The sequence below is a fragment of the Hemiscyllium ocellatum genome, chromosome 13, assembly GCF_020745735.1.
Source record: "Hemiscyllium ocellatum isolate sHemOce1 chromosome 13, sHemOce1.pat.X.cur, whole genome shotgun sequence".
Classification (NCBI taxonomy): Eukaryota; Metazoa; Chordata; class Chondrichthyes; order Orectolobiformes; family Hemiscylliidae; genus Hemiscyllium; species Hemiscyllium ocellatum.
In genome coordinates this window covers 37,332,696-37,357,758 of record NC_083413.1, presented here as the reverse complement: position 1 = coordinate 37,357,758, position 25,063 = coordinate 37,332,696, and the positions used below count along the sequence as shown (strand labels likewise).

The following is a 25,063-nucleotide window of genomic DNA, read 5'->3' as shown; positions in this document are numbered from 1 at the left end:
GAAATTTAGCACTTAATTTGTATTGAGAAAACAATGTGGAAGTTCATTAAACTGTTTTCTACTGGACATGTAGACAATTAATGTAGACCCCATTCCATTTTGCGAGTTGGTTACCTATTAAATTAATCATTGTGAATTGTCATTTAATAATCCACTATATTGTGTAATAATTGCTGTTCTTTTGCCCACAGTATGCAGTGTGCGATGTCAAACATTCCTTATCTCAAAAGTGGGAGAAGACTGGATTTTCCTGATACTGCTTGGATTGTTGATGGCTTTGGTCAGTTGGGCCATGGATTTTGCAATCGCTATGTGCCTCCAAGGTAAGATTAGTGCACTGATGTTGACGAATGAAAATATTGAGCTTCATAGGAACATGGTTTCCTAAAAATACTGCTAATCCTTTGATTTGCTCTGACTCATTTTGTGTGTTTGCCGATGATATTTCACCCCATCTTCATAAAATTTGTTTCCTTGTATATGGAAGAGAGAGATTTTCTGTGCATCTCTGTTATTTGGTAGTTGGCTGTTTGGCATTTACACAGCAGCTTCTAAAATTGAACAGGAAAATTTAGTTGCTTTTGAAATCTTAGTGAAATTTGGTCCTTTTTTAGCTATTTTAACCATTATACATTTGCCATGTTTGGACTTAATTTAATGTTTATAAGAGGACTCAGGAAAAGCTAATTTCACACAGTTTTGAAGTTGATTCCACAATATTGAGATTGCAATGGAAATACAGTCATTATGTGAATTGATCCATAGCTATATCCTGTGTTTGGTCTCAGATGACACAAACTGACTCTCTAAACTATATCTGAAATCAGGATCAGGATCCATCTGACTGCCTTCAGTTCTAATAAGGAACCTGGTAAATTGCAACTACTTTGAAGTGACAACTCACTTTGGTTATGATTAAGCCATATTTCAGATAACAATGTCAATCTGATGCTTATAACTTGCTGAGATGCAAGTATCAGTTGTTTTAATTTTGTGTCTGAATTGTTCTTTTCTATTTAAGAAGATAAAAAAAAATTTTGGAAATTTATATATGCTATTTTGTTTTAAGCTTGTACAATCCCAACTATTCAAACTGATCTGTATACCTCTCCGCCTGATTCTTTCAACTGGACTGCGAATGACTTTATCAGTACTGATGAAGACACTGAAACGATAAAGAACTAATTTATTTTCTCGGAGACAACAAAATGCTTATGATGTGACTTGTTTTTCTCATCAAATAAGAAATTTGCCTCTATTTAGTGGGAAGGTGATTGGTGGCAGTGCAAAAATCAAATATCCTGTACAGAACTGTTGATTCTCATTATCATTTTCTTCCATTTTCCATTAAGCGGCTGGTGAGATTATCAGTTCTGGCGGTTTGTTAGCTGATTGCAGTGTAGGCTTAAAGTAGGGGAGAGTATCAGTTAATCATAGCAGGGTATCGACCCTATTCTCTCAGTTAGTCTTCTCCAACACGCATAGTGGAGAGTTTTAAAGCTTGGTTTCTCCCATCCTGTCAGCTGAAGGACATACAGTAAAGAGATAATCAAAATTATTAGAATAACTAAACATGAATAAACCAATGAAGGATAGTTCACCATGTAAGGCTCAGCATATTTTTCCCATTAGAAATGTATCCCTCAGCAGAGACTAAATGCTGATGTTCATCCAGAAGTATTTTGTAAGTGTATAAAAACCTATTTTGCATTGTGTAGTTCCTTGGAAAATTAAAGTATGTTGATAAATTTGTTGTTTGTCTTTGAATCTGAAAAGCATTAATTGAGTGAGCGATTCATTCTTGATTGTGACCTCAAGTTGCCCTCGCTGATTGTAATATTGAATCTGGTTTGAAGCTCAAATCTAATTTTGTTCTTAAACTGGCATTAATGTTCCTTTCTGGCTTCTACACGACATTGCAAATGTAATGGAAATGAAAGACAGGTTTCAGTTAATGAAATCTCAAGACCAATTAAGGCATCAAACCATGGAACATCTCGATTTTATTGTAAGCCAAGCTATAAAAATGAAAAAGTGCCAGTAAATAGCTACATTGTAGTCTTGTGTAAATTGACTTTCTGTAACTGGTCTGACATGTTTTATTTCTCTTTTAACATTCATAGTCTTGGTTTATGAATAAGTCGTCACTGTGGCTACACAGAACTATGAAATCTAAAGTTTTTAGAAGTCTTTGCATTTAAAATGTACTATAAAATGATGTGATTAATTAGTTCAGTGGTTGTTCCATAAGCTGTGTTGCATTGAAAATATTCAACTTTATATTTCTGGCGAAAAGACTGAAACAAAAGTCATGATCACACAATTCATCTGTGCTTTCAAAAAAAAGTATCTTCAAATTAATTTACAATAGTATTTCAGATGTTTCCAATGTTATTATTTAAATATAATTAAATCCTGAAGGATTTATTTAAGTACTATTTAACATACTATGATCCAGTATGTTTAATCATTCCCTTCACAGAAGTTTCAACTCACTTCATGTTTCTATCTTATTCTTCTGCCTCTCCAGAAGTTATCTCTTTTCACTCTGAAATTTCCTCTTAAAACATTCGTAAGTTTGGATTTTTTTTGTTATCAACTCTTCTGAGAAAGGCAGAAGTAGGTCAGGGTTTTATGTGACAGTACTGGTGGTGTCTAAAATTTTTAAGGGTGAGGGACTTCACACATAGAGGTGTATAGCACGGAATCAGACCCTATGGTTCAACGTGTCCATGTCGACCAGATATCCTAACCTCATCTAGTCACATTTGCCAGCACTTGGCCCATATCTCTCTAAATCCTTCCTATTCATATACCTATCCAGATGCCTTTTAAATATCGTAATTCTATCAACCTCCATCACTTCTTATGGCAGCTCATTTCACACACACATCACTTTCCTCATGAAAACGTTGCCCTTTAGGTCCCTTTTAAATCTTTTCCTTCTCACCTTTAACCTATGACCTCTTGTTCTGGACATGATGTAAAGTTATGGATTATGTTTGATAAAATTATTTATATATTGTCATGACTAAAACGAGAGGCATGCATTGATATATTTATTTGGTCTCACCACTCTACAGGTTACAAAATACAGTACATGTAATCATAGAATCCTTACAAAGCAGATTGAGGCCATTTGGTCCATCAGGTCTGCACCAACCCTCCAAAGAGTATCCAGCACCACACCCCATCCTAGCTCCATAATCCCACATTTACCATAGCTAATCCACCTTAGGACTGGGTGGAAACTCATGCAGACATGAAAATGTGTAAACCCGATACAGACATTCAACCATGCTTTTATCCAGTTCCTGATGGATGCATTCTCTATGTTAGACTTAAAATGAAAAGATCTATCAACCAAGTTTCCTTAATAAACACAAAATTATTGATTTATAACAAAACAATTCAAAATGGTTAAGACACATTATATTCTTGTTTCAAATTGGTTACTCCTCTAAATAGCCTAAAACAAACGCTTATGCACGTGCACATGGTAAAAGGGTGAAGAGAAGGATATTGCTCAGATATTCAATTTCGAGCCAGTTCAGGCCAATAAATCTTAATCTTTGAAATGCAAAATCAACAAAAACAAAAGTCTTGAGATGCTCACCTGTCAGACTACTGTTCTGCTGCAAAAGATGGGTCTCACCAACACAAGCAGATGTCTCTCAGACCTTTCCCAATGCAAGAGTCACAGCACCAGTTGGTTTCGCAGGAGGATCCTTCATCCGGGAGACAATCCAGGATCATATAGAGCCAGGGTTGCCAGTGTCACACTGGATTCCCAACATTAGGAGAGCTGGCCTGAGAAGCTCCTTTCCTTTCTATGGCTGGCTACCAATCGAAAAATTCAAACCAACTATCTCCAGAGTAAAGCTGCAGCTTCATACTTGTACAGCTAAGTTGGAGTTCATTAGTGAATAAGCAGTTATCACAAGCGACGCGAGTTTCAAGAAATGCCCTGTTTTTAAAAAAACAGGTTCAATTTTCTTTCATTGACCTCTTAATAAAATAATATGGTATCCACAAACCTTCAAGTTCAAGTCCACAAAAATGATTAAATCTGAAGTGTCTTCATAACAATATCAATTTCATGTACTATGAATAGAGACTGTTATTGAAATTCTATCAATTTATTTCAGGGATGGTTTATGTGTTGAATTAAATGATGAAGGTTATCCATGCTAGCAAAGAAACAAGCACATGGGCCTGGATTTCACCCAATGTGATTTTGGTAGAATGCATTTAAAATACAATGGGTTTCTGGCACACACCACCTTCCCATCAGCCTCTGACCCATTCCCCACAATGTAGGAGCTAGGCAGATGCAGAAATCAGCAGCTTGCCCATCGTAGTCAAAAAAAGAGGCAATTAAGATTATTGACAAACCAATTGATCTAAATAAAATGCTAACCACTCCATAAAATAGTTAGTACGGGCAGGTGGTTGAGAGTCAGAAAATTAGTTTTTAAAAATAACTTGTGGGAATGGCAGGAAAGAAGAGGCAGTATGTCTTTGTGATGTATCCTGTGTGCATCATAGGTGTCTCCCCTAAAAATGCTGCTCACTCTTTTCTCCTCACTGTTAGATTGTGAAAACCTGCCACACCCATCTCACTCCTGTCCCTAGGCTCCTTGATCTCTTCTATGTTTATTTGTGGGTAGGTAGACACTGTCACTATTTCTTTTATGGGGGAGAAGTTTAGTAGAATCACTCCTGAGGTCTAGCAAGACACATCGCGGTGTTGAGAGCAATTTATTCCATTTGTTAAATTAAGTTCCGGGCATCAAGGCAAATCTTTGCCAGGTAGCAGCAAGTTTCCGCTAAAGGGGGATTTTTGCTTCTTAATGTTAACTTCAAATTGCCCCTCATTAACATGCAGCTTTCTTCCTACCTGCTGGGAGCACACGAGATGTTGACAATTCTCGACATGGAAATTTGGATCAATATCTAACAAATTCAACTCACTGCTTGATCCAAAGGACCTCTATACTGGACATTAGGTGCCAACATCTTGAGGTACACTCCATCTTCATGGTGACCAGCTATATGCATCCTTTGACCATAGATATTGGCATTCAACATATGCCAGCCTCTAAGGAACCTCTTGGCACATCTTCGTGCTCATAGCTTAAAAAATAAAGAGGTCGACAATTTAAGACCGATATGTTAAATTTTTTAAAAATCTCATGAGTTGGTAGTCTTTGGAATTCCCTTCCTCAACAGACAATGGATGCAGAATCTTTCAATATCTTTAAGGTAGAAGTACATAGATTTTTTTATCACTAAGGGGATGAATAATTATTGGAGATATGCAGGAATCTACAGTTAAGACTGAAATGAAATCAACTATGATCTTATTGAATGGCAGAGCTGACTTGAAGGGCCAAGAAGCCTACACTTGTTCCTTTTTCCCCTTTTGTGTGTCAGTATCTTCGATCCACTTCGTGCAATTCTGTACTTCATTGTTGCACTGAGATATAATGGCAGCTATCATTGTAATGCTGCAGCAAGGACACTGTGCACTCAGGAACATGAATGCAGCTCATAGGCGAGACAGGCTATATCTCTACATTGTTCACTTGGTCTCTTAGCACTTACTCACTTTGGGCATACGTGGATACACTACCTATAGCATTCCTGTCTTCCTTGCATTTTGAGCCTTGTTCCTCACTCGAGATACTGGGCTTACGGTACTGCTAGCTTTCTGTACAGATACAAAGCTAGGAAGTTTCTCAGTCAAGCCAAGGGAGATGGTCTTCACCCAGCTATGGCACAGTAAGACTGGGCAGCCTTCGATACCATTCCAGGAGCTTGACGTAATCAATTTGGCACTTGGAGCGTTCAGACTCATGATCTTGTCCTCATAAGGAGTGATGAGCTGAGTGGCAGCCCACTACCAGTCTGCATTCTTTCTGTCCCATTGTGGAGTGTTTTCCTCCTAGTATGAGTGGAAAGTAGGTCTGAAGGGAAATGAAAGTGGGAGCACAGCTGTGACCTTTATCATTGGCGGGGAAGAATCCCGACAGAATAAGTCTGCAATGCAGAAGGCAGGCAGAGGTCATGGTGTACATGGAATCCCTACAGTACAAAAACGGGTCATTTGGCCCATCAAGTCCACACTGACCACCTGAAGGGTATCCCACACAAACACACCCCGATCATATCCCTGTACCCCGCATTTCCCATGAGTAATCCAATTAGCCTGCACATGCTACAAAATTTTTTTTTTCTCTCTCGAATCCCTACACTGTGGAAACAGGCCATTTGACCCAACAAGTCCACACCAACCCTCTGGAAAGTATTCAACTCAGACCCATTGCCTTACCCTATTATTCTACACTTCCCCTGACTAATGTACCTAGCCTACACATTTGTGGGCACTGAGGCAATTTAGTCATGGCCAATTGCCTAACTAGCACATCTTTGGACTGTGGTTGGAAACCCAAACACCCAGAGGAAACTCCCACAGACACAGGGAGAATGTGTAAACTCCACTCAGACATTATAAAGTCATAGAGTCATAGAGATGTACAGCATGGAAACAGACTCTTTTGTCCAACTCGTCCATGCTGATCAGGTATCCCAACTCAATCTAGTCCCACCTGCCAGCACCTGACCCATATCCCTCCAAACCCTTTCTATTCACATATCCATCCAGATGGCTATTAAATGTTGCAGTTGTACTAACCTCCATCACTTCCTCTGGCAGCTCATTCCATACATGTACCACCCTCTGTGTGAAAAAGGTGCCCCTTAGGTCTCTTTTATATCTTTCCCCTCTCACCCTAAACATAAGTCCTCCATTTCTAGACTCCCCACTCCAGGGAAGAGACTTTGTTATTTATCTTATCCATGCCCCTCATGATTTTATAAACCTCTACAAGTTCACCCCTCAGCCTCCAATGCTCCAGGGAAAGCAGCCTTAGCCTATTTAACCTCTCTTTACATCTCAAATCCTCCAACCCTGGCAACATCCTTGTGAATCTTTTCTGAATACTTTCAAGTTTCACAACATCCTTCCGATAGGAAGGAGACCAGAATTGCACGCAATATTCCAACAGTGGCCTATCCAATGTCCTGTACAGCCGCAACATGACCTCCCAACGCCTGTACTCAATACTCTGACCAATAAAAGAAAAGCATACCAAACGCCACCTTCACTATCCTATCTACCTGCGACTCCATTTTCAAGGAGCTATGAACCTGCATTCCCAGGTCTCTTTGTTCAACAACACTCCCTAGGACCTGACCATTAAGTGTATAAATCCAGCTAAGATTTGCTTTCCTAAAATGCAGCATCTCACAATTATCTAAATTAAACCCCATCTGCCACTTCTCAGCCCATTGGCCCATCTGTTCAAAATCCTTTTGTAAACTGAGGTAACCTTCTTCACTGTCCACTACACCTCCAATTTTGGTGTCATCTGCAAACTTACTAACTATACCTCTTCTGCTTGCATCCCAATCATTTATATAAATGATGAAAAGTAGTGGACCAATCTTTGTGGCACTCCACTGGTCACAGGCCTCCAGTCTGAAGAATAACCCTCCACCACCACACTCTGTCTTCTATCTTTGAGCCAGTTCTGTATCCAAATGGCTAGTTTCTCCAAATGGCTAAATGAAATTTAGCCTTGCTAACAGTCTCCCATGGAGAACCTTGTCGAACACCTTACTGAAGTCCATGTAGATCACATCCACCGCTCTGCCCTCATCAATCCTCTTTGTTACTTCTTCAAAAAACTCAAATCAAGTTTGTGAGACATGATTTCCCACAGACAAAGCCATGTTGACTATCTCTAATCTGTCCTTGCCTTTCCAAAATACATATACATCCTGTCCCTCAGGATTCCCTCCAACAACTTGCCCACCACCGACGTCAGGCTCTCTGGTATATAGTTCCCTGGCTTGTCCTTACCATCTTAAACAGTGGAACCATGTTAGCCAACCTCCAATCCTCCGGCACCTCATCTGTGACTATCGATGATACAAATATCTCAGTAAGGGTCCCAGCAATCACTTACCTAGCTTCCCACTGAGTTCTAGGGTACACCTGATGAGATCCTGGGGATTTATTCCTTTTTATGCGTTTCAAGACATCCAGCACTTCTTCCTCTGTAATATGGACATTTTTCAAGATCTCACTGTCTATGTCCACATTTTATATCTTCGATGTCCTTCTGCACAGTAAACACTGATGCAAAATACCCGTTTAGTATCTTCCCCCATCTCCTGCAGCTCCACACAAAGGCCACCTTGCTGATCTTTTTTCCTTTGTGTATTTATAAAAACCCTTAGGATTCTCCTTAACTCTATTTGCCAAAACTATCTCATGTCCCCTTTTTGCCCTCCTGATTTCCCTCTTAATTATACTCCTACTACCTTTATACTCTACTAATGATTCACTCAATCTATCCTGACTATACCTGACATATGCTTCCTTCCCTTTCTTAACCAAACCCTCAATTTCTTTAGTCATCCAGCATTCCCTTTCACTACCAGTCTTTCCTTTCTCTGGACTCTCATTATCTCACTACTGAAGGCTTCCCATTTTCCAGCCGTCCCTTTACCTGCGAGCATCTGCCCCCAATCAGCTTTTGAAAGTTCTTGCCTAAGAATTAGCCTTCCTCCAATTTAGAACTTCAACTTTTACATCCGGTCTATCCTTTTCCATCTCTATTTTAAACCATAGAATTATGGTCGCTGGCCCCAAAGTGCTCCCCCACTGACACCTCAGTCACCTGCCCTGCCTTATTTCCCAAGAGTAGGTCAAGTTTTGCACCTTCTCTCGTGGATACATCCACATACTGAATCAGAAAATTGTCTTGTACTCAACAAATTCCTCTCCATCTAAACCCTTAACACTGTGGCAGTTCCAGTCTATGTTTGGAAAGTTAAAATCCCCAACCATAACCACCTTATTATTCTGACAGATAGCTAAGATCTCCTTACAAGATTGTTTCTCATTTTCCCCCTGACTATTAGGGGTCTATAATACAATCCCAATAAGGTGATCATCCCTTTCTTATTTCTCAGTTCCACCCAAATAACTTCCCTGGATATTTTTCCAGGAATATCCTCCCTCAGTACAGCTGTAATACTCTCCCTTACCAAAATGCCACTCCCCCTCCTCTCTTGCCTCCCTTTCTGTCCTTCCTGTAGCACTTGTATCCTGGAACGTTAGGCTGCCAGTCCTGTCCATCCCTGAGCCACGGTTCTGTAATTGCTATGATATCCCAGTCCCTTGTTCTTAACCATATCCTGCCTTCCCTGTTAGGCCTCTTGCATTGAAATAAATGCAGTGTAATTGGTAAGTCCTACCTTGTTTTCTGCTTGGACCCTGCCTGACCTGACTGTTTGACATGCCTTTGTTCTCAACTATACCAGTCTCTGATATCTTTCCTCACTGTCTCCTTGGGTCCCACCACTAACCCCTCCCCACCCCCCACCTTACTAGTTTAAATCCTCCTGAGCAGCTGCAGCAAATCTCCCTGCCAGTATATTAGTCCCCTTCCAATTCAGGTGCAATCCGTCCTTCTTGTACAGGTCACTTTTACTGCAAAAGAGCTTCCAATGATCCAAAAGTGTGAATCCTTCTCCCATACACCAGCATGTATTCATCTGCTCTATCCTTCTATTCCTGCCCTCACTAGCTCATAGCACTGGGAGCAATCCAGATATTACTACTGTCGAGGACCTCCTTTTTAAATTCCTGCCTAACTCTCTCTAATCTCCCTTCAGAATCTCGACCTTTTCCCTTCCTAGGTCGTTGGTTGCAATATGTACAATGTCCTCCTGCTGTTCCCTTTCCCCCTTGAGAACATTCTGCATCCTCTCTGAGACATCCTTAATCCAGGCATCAGGGAAGCAACATATCATTCTGACTTTTCACTGCTGGCCACAGAAACTTCTGTCTGTACCTCGGACTAGAGAGTTCCCTAACACAATCCATCTCTTGGAACCCCACGTACCCCTCATTGCGTTAGAGCTAATCTCAATACCAGAGACCAGCTGTTTGTGCTATGTTCCCCTCAAAATCCATCACCCCCTAATTTTCCAAAGCAGCATATTTATTTGAAATGGGGATAGCCACAAGACTCCTGCAGTACCTGCCTACCTCTCTTACCTTTCCTGGAGTTAACTTATCTATGTGACTGTATCTGTGACTTCTCCCCTTTCCTATAACTCCCATCCATCACATCTCCTTGCTCTTTAAATTCCTCATTGCCTCTAACTGTCTCTCCAACTGATCCATTCAACCTGATAGGATTCACAACCTATGGCAGTTTTTGCAGATATAATCCAAAGTAACCCCGTAAACTCTCCCTAAACTCCCACATCCAACAAGAAGAGCATATCACTCTGCTGAAGGCCATTTTTGTTTCTTTCAATCTGCAGACCCAGAAAATAGCACAGTCTTATTCCTCTACAAAGCACTGCTCCAGGCTAACTTAATACTTATGGCTTATATTTTAAGTTTACTCAAGAGACTTATCTCAATAAGGAATATAATCAACAAAGAACCCACTCAACTCGCTACTGCAGACTTACTGCAAGGCTACACTTAAAATATCCATTTATTTGTCTCTGTGCTGTAACCTCTTCCAAGCAGGTTCCTCCAAGATCAGTTGTGAATTTCACTGTTTGTTAATTTTCCTAAACGCACTCCGATGTTCAGCGATACATAAATTCAAAACAGCAAAGGCCGTAACTGTGCAGGTTCAGTGCTCTGTCAATTAGCAATGTGAGTTTTTTTCTCTCTCTCTCTCTCTCTCTCCTGCACAAGTCTCACCATGTGCTTCCTTTGTCTGTTCCTCTCCCTTCTTAAAAGTGCTGTAACTTAGATTACTCACAGTGTGCAAACAGGCCCTTCGGCCCAACAAGTCCACACTGACGCACAACCCACCCATACCCCTACATTTACCCCTTCATCTAACACTATGGGCAATTTAGCATGGCCAATTCACCTGACCTGCACATTTTTGGACTGTGGGAGGAAACCGGAGCACGCGGAGGAAACCCTTGCAAAGAATATGCAAACTCTACACAGTCAGTCACCTGAGTCGGGATTTGAACCCGCGTCTCTGGCGCTGTGAGGCAGCAGTGCTAACCACTGTGTCATCGTGCTGCCAAACTGCTGTTGTTTTGACTTTCTTTTCTCCGAAATTCCAAAACGATGCAACAGCATATAAAACAGTAATCGCTGCTCCTGGAATTCAAGGAAATCACCTCCAACAGCTGAAATACCCCAAAAAAGGAACAGCTGTTACAGCCAGAAATTTTTCCTGTGCATGAGCTCACACTTTCCCACATTTTACTCCATCTGCCATTTCGTTGCCCACTCTCCTAACCTATTCAAATCCTTCTGTAGCCTCCCCGCCTCTTCAACTCTATATCTCTTTGTACCATCTGTAAACTTGTAACAATGATAGAGTGGGTAAGAGGTCAGCCCTCCTTTGCACTGCTCCCTCTGCCAAGACCTCCAGGACTGTGCTGACAAAGTAGAGCAGCAATTTTCCCTTCTCTGCTATGTCCCTCACAAATGTGAGGAGCTGTGGAAGGCAGCTCTGGATCTGTGTTGTCTGGGTGCACAATGGCCTTTTAAATAGGCAGTAGCACCAGGAATGCTGGTCCATTCTGGGATGTCCTGACTATAGGAAATTGTTTTAGGTAGAATTGGGGTAAATTCAGACAAGTGGGTGCCATCGAGCCTGGTAAGTTTTAACAAGGTAAGAATTCAGTGAGAAGTCTCACTTGGCCTCACAAGAGAAATCCTTTGTGAAAGTCTGAAAAATATCACAGCCAAAAAACCATAAGATGCAGCTTTTGGTTACTTAGACACTGAGGGGATATAGGTGACATATCTGAAACCTTTGAGATCCAGAGCTATTCTCCTGATATCCCGATCGAAGACTCCTGCTCCTGCTGGCTCTCCAATCTATTCTATCTTGTAAAGCTATGCCATCTATCTTGCCTTCCATTGGTCCCTGGACTGTTAATGTTGCCCCCCACCTCCATCCCCACCATGAAATAGATTTCTTTCAAAATTCACGATCACTCTCTGGGGACACATTCTTTCCCAGAGTCAGTGTCTGAGCTTACATTGTGCTCTCTTACTGTATGTTTTTATACTCAACCTTCCTGACTACTTGTTATATTTCAAAGTGGTCTTCAATTATAGAATTAAACTTTTTCTGCTGACTTGTCCCTCCTGGTAAGTTGTTGACTTTAGTAGTCACTTTTGGTAATTGCCCTTTGGGACCCATCACTGCATTTTGATCATCAGGACATATTTGTTCTTGTATGTTTTGCAACTGTGGTCAAGATGAGTAAGTAAATGCCATGCTTTTTGTGAATAACCAAATGGATATGCTGTTTGATTCAAGTCTTTGGGATATATGATTTTCAGATCTGATAAAAATGAATTTCAGTGCCAGTATACTAAATTACAAGTGCAATGTCTATTTAGCTATCCCCTATGAGTTGTGAAAATTACTGCGTAGTAGGAGGGTGAAACAATTTGGTTCTTCTGTTGCTTAAAATTCGAGCTACCTTATCTCTAATCTGGCATAAACTGGGCACCTTTCAGGACCAAAAACCTTATGGCTATCCATGAATTTGTGCTAATTTTAGTCAGAAATGATCTGATCAGTGTCATTGTTATCCCAAGAGGTGGCTTTGATGCTCCCAATTTCAATGTTAGGTTTGCATGATGAACAAATGGCTCAGGTACTACTTAAAAAGGTTTCTGATTGGCTAACCTCATCGCATATGGAGCAGAGGAATACCAAAGTATATACCGATCAATGGGGGCTCTTGTGGTACAGTGGTAGTGTCTCAACATTTGAGCTAGGAGACCTGAGTTCAAGTCCCACCTCTGCAGAAGTATGTAGTAACATTTCTGAACAGGTTGATTGGAAAGTATCAAAATGACCAGAGAAGAGAGATCTGTAATAGGGAACCTGCTGGCTGCTTCCTCAACTAGGAAAGGCAGCTCAATTGACTGCTCTATTTTGAAAATTAATTTAAGTACAAATGGAGCTGATAGAGACATGTAAGGAAATTCTTTCTTGCAGCTGCAAACTCGAATACAATAAACATACCATCTACATAGCGGAAGGATGTGAGGAATAGGTGGTTAGGTGTCATTCCATCAAAGACTTGTTTCTCTCAGAACCTAACAACGATATTTCCCAGCACTGAGCCTCATTGGAATCCCGTGGTAACACCATCTCTTTGGTCAGACACAGTGTCATTAAAACTCAACTCACCTGCATAAGTTGCTGAGCTACCAGATTTTCATGTTCGTGAACCATGGATGACAGAAGAAATTGTATGACTAGCCAAGAGGGAAAGGGAAGCGTATATAAGGTCTAGGCTGCTAAGAACAGAATGGGCCCTGGAGGAATATTGGAAGAGTAGGACCTGTCTTAAATGAGGAATCAAGCGGGCTAAAAGAAGTCATGAAATTGCTTTAGCGAGCAGAATTAAGGAAAATCCCAAAGCATTTTATTCTTATATAGGAAGCAAGTGGATAACTAGAGAAAGGATTGGTTCACTAAGGGATAATAAAGGAAGGTTGTGTGTCAAACCTGAGAGAATGAGTGAGATTCTGAATGATTACTTTGCATCAGTGTTCACTGAGGAGAGGAACATGATGAATGTTGAAATTAGAATTGAAATTTGATTAGTCTGGATCATGGTGACATAAGTAGGGAAGATGTATTGGGTTGGCTAGAGGATATTAAGGTGGACAAATCCCCAGGACTGATGGGATCTATCCCAGGTTGCTGAGGGAGGCGAGAGAGGAAATAGTTGGGGCACTGACAGATTTCTTTGTGGCATCCTTAAACACAGGTGAGGTACCAGAGGACTGGAAGATTGCTCATGTTGTCCCCCTGTACAAGAAGGTTAATAGGGATATTTCGGGTAACTACAGACCAGTGAGTCTGACATCAGTGGTGGGAAAGTTGCTGGAGAAGGTACTGAGGGATAGGATCTATTTATATTTAGAAAAGAATGGGCTTATCAATGATAGGCAACATAGTTTTGTGGGTGGGGGGGGGGGGGGAGGTGCGGAATCGTGCCTTACCAACTTAATAGAGTTCTTTGAGGAAGTGATCAAGTTGATAGATGAAGGAAGGGCTGTTGATGTCATATACATGGACTTCAGTAAGGCGTTTGATAAGGATCCCCATGGTAAACTAACAGAGAAAATGAAGTCTCATGGTGTTTTAGCTAGGTGGATAAAGAACTAGTTGAGCAACAGGAGACAGAGAGTAGTAGTTGAAGGGAGTCTCTCGAAATTGAGAAAGGTGACCAGTGGTGGGGCCACTGTTGTTTGTGATATACATAAATGATCTGGAAGAGGACACTGTTGTATGATCAGCAAGTTTGCAGATAACACGAAGATTAATGAAGTAGCAGAAAGCATAAGGGACTGTCAAAGGATACAGGAGGATATGGATAGAATGGAGAGTTGGGCGGAAAAGTGACAGACGGAGTTCAATCTAGCCAAACGTAAGATGGTGCATTTAGGCAAGTCTAATTCTCGAGCAAATTATACAATGAATGGAAGAGCCTTGGGAAAAGTTGATGGACAGAAAGATTTGGGAGTGCAAGTCCATTGTACCCTGAAGGTTGCTGCACAGGTGGATAGAATGGTCAAGAAGGCATATAATATGCTTGCCTTCATTGGACGGGGTATTGAATATAAGAGCTGGCAAGTCATGCTAAAATTGTACAAGACATTGGTTTGGCCGCATTTAGAGTACTGTGTACAGTTCTGGTCGCCACATTACCAAAAGGATGTGGATGCTTTGGAAAGGGTGCAGAGAAGGTTTATGAGGATGTTGCCTGGTGTGGCAGGTGCCAGCTATGAAGAGAGGTTGAGTAGGTTAGGATTGTTTTCATTAGAGAAAAGGAGATTGAGGAGGGGACCTGATTGAGGGGTATAGATAGGGTGGATAGAGACAAGCTTTTTCCCAGGGTGAAGGATTCAATAACGAGAGATCATGCTTTCAAGGTGAGAGGTGGAAGGTTTAAGGGGGATACACGTGGCAAGTACTTTACACAGAGGGTGGTAGGTGCCTGGAACGCGTTACCAGCAGAGGTAGTAGAGGCAGGCACAGTAGATTCATTTAAAATGCATCTGGACAGATGCATGAGTAGGTGGGGAACAGAAGGATACAGATACTTAGGAATTGGGTGACAGATTTAGACAGTAGATTTGGATCAGCTCAGGCTTGGAAGGCCAAAGGGCCTGTTCCTGGGCTGCAAATTTTCTTTGTTCTTTGTTCTATGTGAAAATTGAACATGTCCTTCATAATCCTGCAACATATGTGTGCTAGATCATCTAGGCACATCTTCAGAGTGAAGAGTTACTGTCTTCCTTGGGCACTGGCATGTGGCAGGATAGCTGGGAATTGAATTCAAAATCCTTCAGGATCTCTGTGGGTTGAAGGCACAACAAAATCAAAACTATGTGCAACCTTGCTTTCTGACAGTACATAGTCAGAAAGATTTACTATACATTTACCAGCATCATTAATTGTGTTACCAAGCCACCTCAGCTTAAGTGGGAATGTTTTAAATGAGCATTGTTTATGGTGCTGCATTACTTAAAATAACATAGTGGCACAGAGGGATCAAATCAGGAAATAAATTTGCGCTCATTAGACAAAGGGATAACGTAAATTCAATGTCATCTCACGTAATAGCCCATTCAATTGTTGGGACTGTGTCTCACTTCAGCTTTATCAGTACATTTTAAAATGAAACCTGGCACAATCTTGGATTTAATACACTCTTGGAGAATTTTAATAAAATGCTGTCTGCTCTTAATTGACCCGTAGGTTAGACAATGATGTTAATATTCTGAATTTAGTCTTTGTCATGCCTGATCTAAAAGTTTAAGTTCTAAATTGGATTAAGGCCATTTTTGATTGTTCAGGTACACAATCCTTTATCTGAAATCCAAACAATTTTGAAAACCAGCTGGCCTGGAGGGTTTGGGATAAAGGATTGCGTACCTGTATTAGGCAAGAACTTTCAAAAGTTGATTGGGAGAGGTTATTTGCAAATAACTAAAGGAATGGCTGGAAAGTAGGAGGCCTTTAAAAGTAAAATAATGAGAGTTCATAGACAGTATGTTCCAGTTAGTAGGGATGGCAAGGCTGACGGGTGTAGGGAATGCTGGATGATGAGAGAAATTGTGGTTCCGTTCAAGAAAAAGGAGGCATATATCTGATACAGACAGCTGTGATCCAGTGAATCCCTAGAGGAATATCAGGGCAGTAGGAGTATATTTCAGATGGAAATCAGGAGGGCAAAAAGGGGACATGAGATAGCTTTGGCAAAGAGGGCTAAGAAGAATTCAAAGAGATTGTACTAATACTCTAAGGACAAAAGAGTAGCTAGGCCTCTTAAAGATCAACAAGGCCATCAATCTGTGGAACTACAGGAGATGGGTGAGAGTCTAAGTGAATACTTTGAGCTAGTATTTATCATGGAGAAGGATATGGAAGCTAGAGAACTTGGGAAAATAAATAGTAATATCTTGATATTAGGTGCTGGATGTCTTAAAACGCGTATGTTCCTGGGATCTGATCAGGGATATCCCAGATCTTTGTGGGAAGCTAGGGACGAGATTGCTGGGTCCCCTGCTGGTATTTGTATTATCGAAAGCCTTATATGAGCTGCCAGAAGATTGGAGGTTAGCTAATGTGGTGCCATTATTTAAAATGGAATGAGAAAAAGCAAGGGAACCAAAGACCGGTGAGCCTGACATCAGTCTTGGATATGTTGGAAAGAATTCTGAGGGACAGGACATATTTGTATTTGGAAAGGCAGGGACTGATCAGGGAGAATCAACATAGCGTTGTGCGTGAGAAATCCTGTTTCACTAACTTGCCTCAGTTTCTTGAAGAAGTGACAAAGAAAATTGATGAAAACAGAACAGTAGACATTGTCTATATGGATTTCAGAAAGGCATTCAGCAAGGTTCCGCATGGTAGACTAGTTAGCAAGGTTAGATCATATGGAATCCAGAAGGAACTAGCCAATTGGATACAAAATTGGCCAGAAGGTAAGAGACAGAGGGTGGTGTTGGAGAGTTGTTTATCAGACTGGAGGCCTGTAACCAGTGGTATACTGCTAGGATGGGTGCTAGGTTCACTGCTTTCTGTCATTTCTATAAATGACTTTTCAGTTACCAGCAGCAGGAAGAGTGGGAGCTTGGACCAGGAGCTTGTCAGGAAAGTTGAGTCACTAAAATTTTAAAAGCTTACCTCACACGTCGGCAGCAGCAGCACCACAGAGAGCAGAGGTTTCTGGGAACGAGGGACTTTTCTTTTTCCCCTCAGCACTTTAGGTGAGTATGTTCGAAACCTGAGACCATACTGTTGTAGGGCCTCCCACCCAACCTCCTCCTCTAACCTTAAAAACCAGGGACACACCAGGTAAGCTTCTCTTCTTTTTTATTTTAATTTTCTGATAAGGGACTAGCAGGGTTGGCAGTGCAAGGAGATGAATGTTCCTCCTGAATGATGTTGGAGGTAAGGGATGCCTAATGTCCCATCCAAGCACATCTGCAGGAAGTGCACCCAACTCTTTCTCCTCCAAGACCATGTTAGGGAACTGGAGCGAGAGCTGGATGAACTTCGTATCATTTGGGAGGCAGAGTCTGTGATAGGGAAGAGTTACAGGGAAGTAATTACTCTTAGACACAAAGAAAGCTGGGTAACTGTTACAAGGGGCAGTACAGGGATACCCTGTGGTCGTTCCCCTGAAAAACAAGTATACCATTTTGCTTACTGTTGGGGGGGATTACTTACCAGGGATGCACTGAGGTACAGGTCTCTGGCACAGAGTCTGTCTCTGTTGCACAGAAGGGAAGGAGGGGAGAGAAAGGAAGAGAGTGTTAGTCATTGGGGACTCAATAGTGAGAGGGTCAGATAGAAGGTTTGTTGGGAACGAAAGAGACTCACAGTTAGTATGTTGCCTCCCAGCGGCCAGGGTCCATGATGTCTCAGATTGTGTCTTTGTGGTCCTGAAGGAGAAGGTGTAGATTAGAGTGGTGTTGGAAAAGCACAGCAGTTCAGGCAGCATCCGAGGAGCAGTAAAATCGATGTTTCGGGCAAAAGCCCTTCATCAGGAATACAGGCAGAGAGCCTGAAGGGTGGAGAGATAAATGAGAGGAGGTTGGGGGTGGGGAGAAAGTAGCATAGAGTGCAATAGGTGAGTGGGGGAGGGGATGAATGTGATAGGTCAGGGAGGAGAGGGGGGAGTGGATAGGTGGAAAAGAAGATAGGCAGGTAGGACAAGTCATGGGGACAGTGCTGAACTGGAAGTTTGGAACTAGTGTGAGGTGGGGGAAGGGGAAATGAGGAAACTGTTGAAGTCCCCCATGACTTGTCCTACCTGCCTATCTTCTTTTCCACCTATCCACTCCATCCTCCCCCATTCACCTATTGTACTCTATGCTACTTTCTCCCCACCCCCACCCTCCTCTCACTTATCTCTCCACCCTTCAGGCTCTCTGCCTGTATTCCTGATGAAGGGCTTTTGCCTGAAACGTCAATTTTACTGCTCCTCGGATGCTGCCTGAACTGCTGTGCTTTTCCAGCACCACTCTAATCTAGACTCTGGTTTCCAGCAATTGCAGTCATTGTTTTTACCCTGAAGGAGAGGGTGACCAACCCCAAGTCATGGTCCACGTAAGTACTAATGATATAGGTACAAAATGGGATAGGGATGTAAAGCAAAATTTCAGGGAGCTAGGGTAGAAGCTGAGAGTAAGAACAAATGGAGTTGTTATCTCTGGTTTGTTACCCATGCCACATGATAGTGAGGCGAGGAACAAGGAGAGTTATCAGCTGAATACGTGGCTGCAGGGATGGTGCAGGAGGGAAGGTTTCAGGTATTTGGATAATTGGGGCTCATTCTGGGGAAGGTGGGACCTCTACAAACAGGATGGTCTTCACTTGAACCAAAGGGGTACTAATATCCTGGGTAGGAAATTTGCTAGTGCTATTTGGGTTTAAACTAGCTCAGCTGGGGAGGGGAACCTGCGGTGTAGTTCCAGTGCACAGGAGAATGAGAGTAAGGAGGACATGGACGGGATTTCATGGTCACAGGAGTGTGCTGGCAGACAGCAAGCTGGATTGAAGTGTGTCTACTTCAATGCCAGGAGTATCTGGAATAAGGTAGGTGAGCTTGCAGCATGGATAGGCACCTGGAACTTCAATGTTGTGGCCTTTACTAAGACATGGTTAGAGCAGGGTTAGGAAGGGATCATAAAGATCATTAAGATCAGAGAAGGTGGTAAAAGATGTGGCTTTGTTAGTCAAGGACAGCATAATGGTGGCTGAAAAAAAATTGACAAGGACTCATCCACTGAGGTGGTATGGGCTGATGTTAGAAACAGGAGAGGAGAGGTCGCTCTGCTTGGAGTTTTTTATAGGCCTCTGCAAAGTTTCAGGGATGTGGAGGAAAGGATTGGCACATTGATTCTGGGCAGGAATGAATGGAACAGGGTGGTCATTATGGGGGACTTTAACTTCCCCAACATTGACTGGAAATGCTATAACTCTAGTACGTTGGATGGATCAATTTTTGTTGTGTGCGCAGGAGGGTTTCCTGACAGGTATATTGAAGGTCTGACAAGAGGCGAGGCCACATTGGATCTGTTACTTGGTAATGAACCAGGCCAGGTGTTTGATTTAGTGGTAGTTGAACACTTTGGAGAGAGTGACCGTAATTCAGTTACGTTTAATTTAGCAATAGAAAGGGATAGGTACATACCACGGGGCAAGAGTTATCAATGGGAGAAGGGCAATTATAATGTGATTAGGCAAGACTTAGGAGGCATAGAATGGAGTAGCAAAATGCAGGGAATAATCAAAATGTGGAACTGGTTTAAAGAACAGATATTGCATGTCTTTGATAGGTGTATCCCTATCAGGCAAGGAGGAAGTGATAAGGTAAGGGAACCATGGTTTACTAAAGAAATTGTATCTCTTGTTAAGCAGAAGAGGGAGGCTTCTGTGAGATTGAGGTGCGATGGTTCAGATGAGGCAATAGAGAGTCACAGAGTAGCAAGGAAGGATTTAAAGAGAGAGTTAAGAAGAGCAAGGAGGGGACATTAGCAGGCAGAATAGAGGAGAATGCTAAAGCTTTCTATAGATATGTGAAGAATAAAAGGATGGTGAGGGTAGCAATAGGGCCAGTCAAAGATAGAAGTGGGAAGCTGTGTGGACCCTGTGGAGATCGGAGAGGGGCTAAACAAATATTTCTCATCTGTTTTCACTCAGGAAAAGGAGAATATTGTAGTAGAGAAGACTGAGGTACGGGCTATTAGACTTGAAAGGATTGAGGTTTGTAAGAAGGAAATGTTAACCATTCTCGAAGGTGTGAGAATGGATAAGTCCCCTGGGTCGGATGGGATTTTTCTGAGAATTCTCTGGGAAGCTAGGAAGGAGATGGCTGAGCCTTTGACTTGATCTTTGAGTCGTCATTGTCTACAGGTTTAGTATCAAAGGACTGGAGGCTAACAAATGTTGTGCCCTTGTTCAGGAAGGGCAGCTGAGATGACCCAGGTAATTATAGACCAGTGAGCCTTATGCCTGATGTAGGAAAAGTTTTAGAAAGGATTATAAGTGATAGGATTTATAATCATCTAGCAGTAAAAAATGAGGTCTGCAGATGCTGGAGATCACAGCTGCAAATGTGTTGCTGGTCAAAGCACAGCAGGTTAGGCAGCATCTCAGGAATAGAGAATTCGACGTTTCGAGCATAAGCCCTTCATCAGGAATAAGAGAGAGAGAGCCAAGCAGGCTGAGATAAAAGGTAGGGAGGAGGGACTAGGGGGAGGGGCGATGGAGGTGGGATAGGTGGAAGGAGGTCAAGGTGAGGGTGATAGGCCGGAGTGGGGTGGGGGCGGAGAGGTCAGGAAGAGGATTGCAGGTTAGGAGGGCGGTGCTGAGTTGAGGGAACCGACTGAGACAAGGTGGGGGGAGGGGAAATGAGGAAGCTGGAGAAATCTGAATTCATACCTTGTGGTTGGAGGGTTCCCAGGCGGAAGATGAGGCGCTCCTCCTCCAGCCGTCGTGTAGTTGTGTTCTGCCGGTGGAGGAGTCCAAGGACCTGCATGTCCTCGGTGGAGTGGGAGGGGGAGTTAAAGTGTTGAGCCACGGGGTGATTGGGTTGGTTGGTTCGGGCGGCCCAGAGGTGTTCTCTGAAGCGTTCCGCAAGTAAGCGGCCTGTCTCACCAATATAGAGGAGGCCACATCGGGTGCAGCGGATGCAATAGATGATGTGTGTGGAGGTACAGGTGAACTTGTGGCGGATATGGAAGGATCCCTTGGGGCCTTGGAGGGAAGTGAGTGTGCAGGTGTGGGCGCAAGTTTTACATTTCCTGCGGTTGCAGGGGAAGGTGCCGGGGGTGGAGGTTGGGTTGGTGGGGGGTGTGGATCTGACAAGGGAGTCACGAAGGGAGTGGTCCTTGCGGAACGCTGATAGGGGAGGGGAGGGAAATATATCCTTGGTGGTGGGGTCCGTCTGGAGGTGGCGGAAATGGCGGCGGATAATACGTTGTATGCGCAGGTTGGTGGGGTGGTAGGTGAGAACCAGTGGGGTTCTGTCTTGGTGGCGGTTGGAGGAGCGGGGCTCAAGGGCGGAGGAGCGGGAAGTGGAGGAGATGCGGTGGAGGGCATCGTCGATCACGTCTGGGGGGAATCTGCGGTCCTTGAAGAAGGAGGCCATCTGGGCTGTGCGGTGTTGGAATTGGTCCTCCTGGGAGCAGATGCGGCGGAGACGAAGGAATTGGGAATATGGGATGGCGTTTTTACAGGGTTCAGGGTGGGAGGAGGTGTAGTCCAGGTAGCTGTGGGAGTCAGTCGGTTTATAATAGATGTCTGTGTTGAGTCGGTCGCCCGAGATAGAAATGGAAAGGTCTAGGAAGGGGAGGGAGGAGTCTGAGACAGTCCAGGTGAATTTCAGGTCGGGATGGAAGGTGTTAGTAAAGTTGATGAACTGTTCAACCTCCTCGTGGGAGCACGAGGCAGCGCCGATACAGTCATCGATGTAGCGGAGGAAAAGGTGGGGGGTGGTGCCAGTGTAGTTGCGGAAGATGGACTGTTCCACATATCCTACGAAGAGGCAGGCATAGCTGGGGCCCATGCGGGTGCCCATGGCAACTCCTTTAGTTTGGAGGAAGTGGGAGGATTGAAAAGAGAAGTTATTCAGGGTGAGGACCAGTTCAGTCAGTCGAAGGAGGGTGTCAGTGGAAGGGTACTGGTTGGTGCGGCGGGAAAGGAAGAAGCGGAGGGCTTTGAGTCCTTCGTGATGGGGGATGGAGGTGTACAGGGACTGGATGTCCATAGTGAAAATAAGGCGTTGGGGACCGGGGAAGCGAAAATCCTGGAGGAGGTGGAGGGCGTGGGTGGTGTCCCGAACGTAGGTGGGGAGTTCTTGGACTAAAGGGGACAGGACCGTGTCGAGGTATTGGGAGATGAGTTCGGTGGGGCAGGAGCAGGCTGAGACAATGGGTCGGCCGGGGCAGGCAGGTTTGTGGATTTTGGGCAGGAGGTAGAAACGGGCGGTGCGGGGTTGTGGGACTATGAGGGTGGAGGCGGTGGATGGGAGATCCCCTGAGGTGATGAGGTCCTGGATGGTCTGGGAGATGATGGTTTGGTGGTGGGAGGTGGGGTCGTGGTCAAGGGGGCGATAAGAGGAGGCGTCCGCGAGCTGGCGTTTGGCTTCAGCGGTGTACAGGTCAGTGCGCCAAACTACCACCGCGCCTCCCTTGTCTGCGGGTTTGATGGTGAGGTTGGGATTGGAGCGGAGGGAGTGGAGGGCTGCACGTTCTGAGGGTGAGAGGTTGGAGTGGGTGAGAGGGGTGGACAGGTTGAGTCGGTTGATGTCACGGCGGCAGTTGGCTATAAAGAGGTCGAGGGCGGGTAGGAGGCCTGCACGGGGTGTCCAGGTGGATGGGGTGTGTTGGAGGCGGGAGAAGGGGTCGTCAGAGGGTGGGCGGGAGTCTTGGTTGTGAAAGTAGGCACGGAGGCGAAGGCGGCGGAAGAATTGTTCAATATCTCGCCGCGTGTTGAACTCATTAATCCGAGGGCGTAGGGGAACGAAGGTGAGGCCCCTGCTGAGGACTGATCTTTCATCCTCAGAGAGGGGGAGATCTGGAGGGATGGTGAAAGCAACAATTTAATTGGAAATAGTCAACGTGGATTCGTCAAGGGCAAATCGTGTCTCACAAACCTCATTGAGTTTTTTGAGAAGGTGACCAAGCATTTAGATGAGGGTAGGGCAATTGACATGGTATACATGGACTTCAGCAAAGCCTTTGATAAGGTTCCACATGGTAGGCGACTGGAGAAAATGCAGAGGCACGGGATTGAAGTTTGGATTAGAAACAGGTTTTCTGTAAGAAGGCGATGAGTGATGGTTGATGGAAAATTTTCAGCCTAGAGTCCTGTTACTAGTGGTGTGCCACTAGGATCTGTTCTGGGATGATTGCTGTTTGTTATTTTTATAAATGATTTGGACGCAGGCGAAAGTGGATGAGTTAGTAAGTTTGCCACTGATTCTAAAGTCAGTGGAGCAGTGGACATTGTGGAAGAATATTGCAGGGAGACTTGGATAAACTGCAGATCTGGGCTGAAAGGTAGCAAATGGAGTTCAATGCAGATAAATGTGAGGTGATGCACTTTGGGAAGAAAACAGGAAGGCAGAATACTGGGTCAATGGAAAGATTCTTAGTAGTGTGGATGTGCAGAGGGATCTTGGTGTCTATATCTCTGAAAGTTGTTACCCAGGTTGATAGTGCTGTTAAGAAGGCATACAATGTGTTAGGTTTTAATGGTAGAGGGATTGAGTTCCGGAGCCATGGTGTTATGCTGCAACTATACAAAATGCTAGTGTGGCCTCACTTGGAGTATTGTGTGCAGTTCTGGTTACCCCATTACAGGAAGGATGTGGAAGCATTGGAAAAGGTGCAGAGGAGATTTACCAGGATGCCACCTGGTCTGAAGTGAAGGTCTTATGAGGAAAGGCTGAAGGACTTCAGTCTGTTCTCATTGGAGAGAAGAAGGCTAAGATCCAATTTAATAGAGACATATAAGATGATCAGAGGATTAATTAAGGTGGACAGTGAGAGTCTTTTTCCTAGGATGATGATATCTGCTTGTACGAGGAAGAATTGCTGCAAATTGAGGGGTGATAGATTTAAGATAGATGTTAGAGGCAGGTTCTATGCTCAGAGTGGTAAGGGCGTGGAATGCCCTGCCTGCCAAAGTAGTTAACTCAGCCACGTTAGGTGCATTTAAACAGTCTGTGGAAAAGCATATGATGATAATGGGATAGTGTAGAGTGACTGGTTTAGATTAGTTCACAGGTTGGCGCAACATCCAAGGGCTGAGGGGCCTGTTCTGCGCTGTATTGTTCTATGATTTGCTTGTGAATATAGGAAGTATGGTTAGTAAGTTTGCAGATGACACCAAAAGTAGAGATGTAGTGGACAGTGAAAAGGGTTATCTCTGACTATAATAGGCCCTTGACTAGATGGGCCAGCGGGCCGAGGAGTGATAGATGGAGTTTAATTTAGATAAATGTGAGATGTAGCATTTTGCTTAGCAAATCAGAGCAGCGCCTAGACAGTTAGTGGTCGGGCTCTGAGGAGTATTGTCTAACAAAGGGATCTTGGAGATGCAGGTGCATTGTTCCTTGAAACTGGTGTCCCAGGTAGACGGTGGTGAAGAAGATGTTTGGCACGCTTGCCTTTGTTGGTCAGTGCATTGAGTGTAGGAATTCGGATGTCATGTTGTGGCTTCATAGGACATTGGTTAGGCCACTTTTAGAATATTGCATTCAATCCTAATCAACCTACTATAAGAATGATGTTATTAAACTTGAAACGATGCAGAAAAGATTTCCGAGGATTTTGCCAGGATTGGTGGGTTTGAGCTATAAGGAGAGGTGAAATAGGCCAGGGCCACTTACCCTGGAACATCGAAGGCTGAGGTGTGAACTTATAGAGGTTTACAAA

The 25,063-nt window shown here is 43.5% G+C and overlaps 1 protein-coding gene across 1 annotated transcript in view; it reads left to right on the top strand.

Annotated features, from left to right (window-relative positions):
- Positions 1–25,063, top strand: part of LOC132821863 (chloride channel protein 2-like) — a 605,050-nt gene that overhangs the window by 263,192 nt on the left and 316,795 nt on the right. The window contains exon 3 of the mRNA XM_060834763.1: positions 192–323. Within this exon, the coding sequence (XP_060690746.1) occupies positions 192–323 (132 nt within the window). The remainder of the gene's footprint in view (positions 1–191; positions 324–25,063) is intronic.